Below are 7,231 nucleotides of genomic sequence, written 5' to 3'. Positions count from 1 at the left end.
GCGCTCCGCGAGCGAAACTTTTTCTCCAGCCTCCGCCTTCCCTCGCCACGCCTCGCCTCTCCTCGCCTCGCCGCTCCTCGTTTCTCCGCTCCGAGATCCTCCTGCCAAACCGGTATAAACTTTAAGCATGAGATACGACTTGGACCGTTTTTACACGGACCACGATCGCGTCCCGCGATCCTTCGTTATTACGAACTTTTGGCAGAAATAACCGACCGATCTCTATCCTGATTTTCGGCCGTGGCGAACGCTCGATTCGCACCAGCCGCGCTCTTTCGAGCGTCGCTAACGAATTCGCGAGAGAAGCTCGATTTCTTCGTCGCCTTCGTACGATCGCCCAACGTCCACCGCTTCGTCGCTACTTTCTGCTCTCGAAGAGCAAACAGGATAGGACTCTTCGTTGCAAAGTCGACCGCCATTCCTTCCACCGGCGTTTAATCTCATCGGTTTCTCCGACTTTTCTTTGGACACGCGTCCGAAATTTTTGCCAGATTTTCCTCTACCCTTGGCCGCTCGAAGAACGCTGCTGGTCCCTGCGAGATGTTAACGCCATCAACGACGTTACTCGTACAAAGCTCGCGATGTAATTTCTTGCATGTCGGTCGCGCGAGAATTAACGAAACGCAATTACCAAATCCCCCGCCCCTACCGCGTTCCTTTCTCCGGGCGATCTGTACACGACCATCCTCTGTGGCTTTCCGAATTCCCCTGTGTTTTCCACTTTTCGACCGCGTTTCTCAACTCTTCCCTCTCGCCAACTCGCCGGGATTTAATGAAAACGAGCGAACGATCGCTTTTGATGGCGGAAAGTCGGAAACTTGTTTCTCTCGTTCGGGTCTTGTTATCCGTAATGCAGCCGAGGCTTTAACGAACGCGCTCGTCGTTGATCCTTCGGACGAAACGCAATTCAGCATCGTTGTAATTTGTAAACTACGCGTTCCGCGAGTTGGATTCAATTGCTCGCGAAGTAGTCGCTCCGTGTTCTCTCGCCGTGTACAGTGACTGCATCGAAATCGCGTCCACTCGGTCCCTTCGATATTCAACGAGACCTGATCTCTCGGTCTACGTACGTCGGTTTCGAAGAAAGATCAGCGGCTCGGCATTTTGGCGCAGAATCCCGGTTTGCGGTTGTTTATCGCGCGACTCTTTCATGGTCGATCATAAATTATCATTGGGCAACCGTGGGCGCGGCAGGTGCTTTTGATGCGCTCTGCAACCCGTTCTAAATAAATATACATCTAGCTATCTGAATTGTAGTCGAGGGAAGTTGCATCTATGAAAAGGCTTGGAAACCATCTCGGTCGGTCGAATGGTTAAAATCATTTTTCAAAATCACCCTGATCTTTGGAAATTTCTTTCTCTCTTTCGGAGAGAGATTTCTCGTGCAACTCGTCGTACGCGTAAAACGGGCTTTCCTCGAATTCGGTGGAGATTTTTTTCTAGCATTTTGTACAACGTTGTTCTCGCCGAAACTTTATGAAATTCGTTCGGAATCGTAGCCAAAAGCGGTCGGAATATTTAAAAATCGATCGATCGTCGCGCACGGCCGGGATTGCGCTCGATTAATGCACCAGCTTCCAACTATTTCGTTATGATAATCGTCACGTGTTCGGCCACAATGCGACCCGAGTGGATAGCAATAATCTGGAACGAGCGATTCGATCAAAAATTATCGACGGTTCGCCGATGGAATAATATTTACCTTAAATTGCATCGCACATATCCCTGCCTCGCAGTTTTCATCGCAGAGCCGATAGATTAACGCGTTCGTGTTCTCGTTCGTCGACGGTACGAATTTTCGAGCCATCCGAAGCTTTTGCCTTCTCTGTTCAACCAGCCGGCCATGCCCTCTCGACATCGTTTCCCCTTTTCCACGATAATCTTTCATTTTGCGATCGCGCGAGGACATTTTTTTCGCCGCATGCGGCAAGCTCGTCGCGTTTCAATTCGATTGGACTCGATTCGATGCGATGCGATTCGATTCGATCCGATTCGATTCGATTCGATTCGATTCGACTCGACTCGATTCGATTCGATTCGTTTCGATCCGATTCGGTCAGATTCGATTCGGTCGTGGATACGTCGCCGGTTACGAGACCATCAACGATCGATCGTGAATCGCGCCACACAGACTGTACGTGTCAACGCATTCGCTACGCGCAGAGATCACCGCTTTTTCGTCAGATCATCGTGTCAGTTAAATCGCTGTGCGCGTATTTACCGCTTCGTCGAATGTTCTTCCAGGTGCGTCGTGCGTTTGGTAGCAATCGCAAACCGTTCGTCGATAAAGACAGACGCATCGTGGCGAAGAATCGTGCAGCAACCAAGAACGTCCTTTCGAGCATCCAGACAGACTTTCGTCCGGTCCGTCTCGGGCGATTCGTTCGTTTGCTGCAATTTGTTTTGAGAGCGAAGATTCAGGGGCAATCGGGAGATCGAAAAAGTCGAAACGTTTCCGTTAGGGACCGGCGCGGCAATCCATGGAAGAGTGGCCATAAACGATCCGTGCGATCGCAAAGTTTCGAGACCAATTTAATACTTGGCCGGTAGTCTCGCTCCAGATAGCACGCCTCTTGGTCTGGTCCTTCTGTTTCCAGCGGGACGGCGCGTCGTTGTTACAGCGAAGGCTGGGCCGGGAGAAACTGCCAGCAACGAACAAAGAAGAGGCGCACAACCGTATCCATCCATCTTGAAACGACCGTCTCTTTATCGCCGGGTAAAAGCGTGTCGAGCCGGCTCGAAATTTCCATTCACGTGTTAAACCCGCTAATTCTGAGCCGCGTGTTTCGGGACGACACGCGACGCGTTCACGCTATTTGTCCGCTCGATTCGGGCGCCGCTCGATTTCCTGCGATAGCAAATTTCGTTTATCGAGTTTACACGAGTTTTCATCCTATCGATTCTACGAATGCCCGGAATAACGTTCTTTTTTTTCTTCTTTTTTTCCACTTCTTTTTTCTCTCTCTCATATTTTGTCTTTTTTCCCTTTCGCTTTTCATACGTATGTTTCTCGTCGAACGGCGCGTCCGAACGAAAAGTTTGATCTGTCACGAACCGATGCGATCCGCTGATCGTAAATGCGATCTAATCCGATCCGGTATCAATCCTCTCTTTTCCTTCGATCGGTCGAAAACTACGTATAATCTTCGACCCTTCGATAAATCGCCCAGTCTTGCCTGACGACCGGCGAATTCTTTCAAAGACGTTCCACGATACGGCGGAACCTCTCTATCTGCGTTCGGCATGTTAACTCGGGCAGCAACGGTGGGCATCGAAACAGCCCGAAGGAACTACTCGACTCTAATCAAAGGCTTGCCTCGATCTTGTGCTCGCAGGTCCGCCGACGATCCTGGTGAGGCCACAATCGCAGCAGGTGAAGGCAGGAGGGATAGCGAGCTTCTACTGCACGGCAGAAGGTGCGCCGCCACCCCAGATCCACTGGCGGAAAAACGGAAAGAGAGTTTCCCGTAAGTATTCGCGTTTTCGTTTGGTCGTCTGCTAGTTTTTCAAAGTTTCGAGAAGTCGTTTCTCGTCTACCGACCGCGTTGCTGTTCCGCGGATCATCTAAACGCCAGAGATGTTAATCGTATCGACGATATCGAGTCTATCGCCTCTTGGCTCTTTTCGGTCTCCTGTTCCGATTCCGCGTGCAAATCCGGTTTCTCTTTCGTAACTATCTCACGATTTCGTACTGTATTTTTCGTTTCCGCTTTTGTTTTCTTTTCCGTTCGTATCATCTTGCCAGCGACGTTGTTCTCGTCCGATACGTCGCGTCACGTAGACTCGACGACATTGCCGCCCTTTTCTTTTTAACTAAATTTCGCGCTCGCTCGGTTTCCGGAAACACCGGCTGTTGCCGACCGGTGTGCCACTGCAGCCGGACTCTTCGTTACATCCAGAGTTTCCAGAGACCGACCGGATTGCCGAATCTTCCAGCGTACAACTCGAGGTACTAACTGAAATAGACGTCGCTTCTTTCAAGCAGAAAGCCTCGCGCGCCCTTTGGATTTGCCAAACTGATTTCCGGTTCGGGCAATCTTGTCGCGTAAGACTTTGACTACATAGAATATATCCTATAGATATATAAATTGAAGCAATCTTAAACAACGATCCACCAACTAATAGCAGACTTCTTTCTTACAATTTCATAATCTTTGCCAAATAGGTTGACCAGGTAACTCGCGATTGACCGCGTATCTTCTATTTATCGTCGCTACTTGTCGCTATCGCTGAAGAACGTTTATCGGTAACGAGACGGTAGCTTGCGAATCGTAAGATTTCGCTGGCAATATTAGCTGGATCGTTTATGCGCAACGAGAGTCCGAAGACCGAGTTTGGCTTGGCGCGTCGCTCGTTACCACCAGTCGGACGAATAGAAATCGGAATAGGAATCGGAACCGGATCCTGTCGAGGAAGAGTGCGCGGTCCAACTAACCGTTGGAAATTTGCAACGCCGCGAAAAATCGCGCCGGTTAACGGAGAATAGACGCTTTTATCCTCGGCTCGTCGATTGTTCTCGATTTCGAGCTGGTTCGCGGCTCCGAAATTCGCTAATCCAGCGAAACGGAGATAACGACGCGTAACAAAGTTGGTGGTGATCGCGTGAAACGCGCGCGAGGAGCCAGCACGAATCGAACCGATCGACCGCCCACGGATACCTTTCTGTCTCATTTGCTTCGCCTCGTTTCCATCCTGGTGATCGACTCTTCTAACAACCTTCGTCCTTCGCGTTCTTCTTATCCTTTTTATTTCCCCTCGTTTTTAACGATCGGCTGGCTGCTCGCAAGATTCCCGTCGCGGCCTTGGCATTTTACTCGCTGTGCAACGTAAAGAAAGAAACTTGAAATTAATACAATTTGATCGCAGATTCGATTTGATCGCGCGCGCGAAGTTATTAAATTACTCGACCTGCGAGTGTAAATCATAGACACGCCGAATGCGTGTGCACGAGCCTCGAGATTTAGAAAAGTCGTTTCTTTCGTTGTACGAACACGGCCGTGTCATACGCGAGATCGAGAAGACTCGGCTCGAAATCGGTTGAGCCGATCGACCTCGTGGCCAATCCTAACGATCGTTCACCCCGATGTTTCGCGTTATTCCGTAGAATCCCAGTCACGGTACCTGGTGCACAACTATGAAAACGGAGCTTTATTGCGGATCGAACCTGTCAGGCCGGTTCGCGACAACACCCTGTACGAGTGTCTAGCGGAGAACGGAGTCGGGGACGCCGTGTCAGCCGAGGCGCAGCTTAGAGTCTACGAAGGTATGTAAAGTTGCTTTTAAATTTACATCGACGATTGTTCGACGCTCTCGTCGATCGTCTATGGCGTGCGTCAACTACTAAGCTTCGCGGTTCAACGGAGAAGTTTCGGTTCAGCGTTACATGGCGACATCGTCGTACGGCTATTAACGTTAGCCTGAAGGCAAACGGCGTAGTCGAAATTTAATATTTAACGAAAGGCTGCTAGGAACAGCTGGCGCCGCCGTGGCGCAAGCTCGATCGCTGCAAAGTTTTCAGCGGTGTGGATAGATTTTGCGCAGCGGACGGAAGCTGCTCTAGAGACTCGGGATTTTTCGAAAGGTGGGAAAACAGATGCCGGACGCGAAGAAGAGCAGGAAAAAGGACGATCGAAATACTCGGAGGAGACTGGAGGAAACAACACGGCTATATAACGAGCCAAATTCCGTTGAAATTAAGCGAAGCCTTTCTTCTTCCACGGTTGGGTCCAACCACGCGATCTCTCTTTCTCTTTCTATTTATACGGAAGAGCGAACAGCTTAATGGCGCCCAGTTCGGCGACCAGGCGGAAGGCGACGTAATAGAAAAAAAAGCGACTGCCGCGCACCTGCAAAGCTTACCCTTTTCCGGGAAGAATCTCTTAAACTTTCGCGAAACGCCTTAATTGGCTTGGCCAGCTTTTTAATTCGATTCCAACTTCACCTCGCGGATATTTTTGCTGGCAGTTTCTCTCGTATTCTTCCTCTGGGGGAGAAGGAAAAAAAAGGGGGAAAAAGAGGGGGAAAAGAAAAAGTACCGTCCGTTGTGAGAAACCGTTCCGAAGCTTCTCTCCTTCCTCGATTCACGTTTCATTTCTAACCTTCCACCGCAATCATTCTCCCTTCGCCGTCTCTCCGCATTTGCGTTACCGACCGCGATTCGACGCTCGAAATTCATTGGAATTTTTTGTTTCTCTCCTTCCTTTTCCTTTTTTTTTTTTTTTTTGTCTCTCTTTCAACCGTCGATTTCCAACTATTTCGTGTCAATGCCGTTGCCACCGGGCACCATGCAAGCCGTCGTCAATCGCTGGATATTCGTCCGGATCTCTCAAATTCGGCCGTGATTTCGATTTGTTACGAAGTTGATTCGACCGGATGATCGCTTTCCCAATGGTGCGATAATACGTGTCTGTTCCTTTATTTGTCGCTAGCTGTAGTCATTAGGCGAGAGAAGTACATCGTCGAAAGAACCGTTTGCAGCGTAAAATAGATATCGATTCTAAAGTCAAATAAAAAGTGAATATTAATCTCGTTAAGTTTCTTCGTTCATCCTCGGCCAATACTGTCGTACTTCTCTACCGTTGAAGGATACTTTAAATTCCAGGAAAAAAACGTGATTTCTCGTTCTTAGATCACTTTCACTCTCTTTCTTTGAAACGTAAACCCTTTCTGTTTGCTAAAACACGAAGAAAATTTGGTTACGCAGCGATCCACGCTTGTCTCGTATGTACCGAAATGGATTAGAAGCTGAGATCGAGCATCGAACATTTCAAGTTTCCGAAATTGTCGAATGTTCGCCGCAACGTACGATCGTTCCCCGTCGGTGAGATTTCGCCTGGCCGACACGATTTTTTCCACTGGCCGCAGGTTCTCTGATTAAACAGCGCGCAACTTTCGAACAAAGAAAGACAAAAGCCGGTGTAAGTTGCATTTGCAGACGTTAAACGGATATCAGCGCTAAGGCACAGTTGCTAATTGTAAAGCGACAGAGTACACGACGGAGGTGGCTGCGGACTAAGCATCTTTTTCCCCGTGGAGGAGTCGCACGCGATCAATCACCGTGGTGCGCGGAGCCCACGCGAAGAACTCTCCCCTTTTTGCCAGTTTTTCTTGCCGGCTCGCTTACGCGAGATCCATGGCCGTGTTTTTGTTTTTGTTGCCGGCGCCCGCTCCCACTTTCGTGGACGGGAGAGTTTAAAAGTTGCGCGAATTTTTCTCCACCCGCCCGAATAAA

General features: G+C 49.4%; 1 protein-coding gene across 17 annotated transcripts in view; it reads left to right on the top strand.

Moving 5' to 3' along the window:
* LOC100749861 (tyrosine-protein phosphatase Lar) overlaps window positions 1-7,231 on the top strand; it is a 287,592-nt gene that overhangs the window by 182,823 nt on the left and 97,538 nt on the right. For all 17 annotated transcript variants that reach the window (XM_033324603.1, XM_024372213.2, XM_024372222.2 and 14 more), the window contains 2 exons: window positions 3,336-3,467; window positions 5,105-5,263. In XM_033324603.1, the coding sequence (XP_033180494.1) occupies window positions 3,336-3,467; window positions 5,105-5,263 (291 nt within the window). The remainder of the gene's footprint in view (window positions 1-3,335; window positions 3,468-5,104; window positions 5,264-7,231) is intronic.

The sequence above is a fragment of the Bombus impatiens genome, unplaced genomic scaffold, assembly GCF_000188095.3.
Source record: "Bombus impatiens unplaced genomic scaffold, BIMP_2.2 scf_4016, whole genome shotgun sequence".
In the NCBI taxonomy this organism is placed as follows: domain Eukaryota; kingdom Metazoa; phylum Arthropoda; class Insecta; order Hymenoptera; family Apidae; genus Bombus; species Bombus impatiens.
This window is presented reverse-complemented; position numbering and strand designations above follow the sequence as displayed.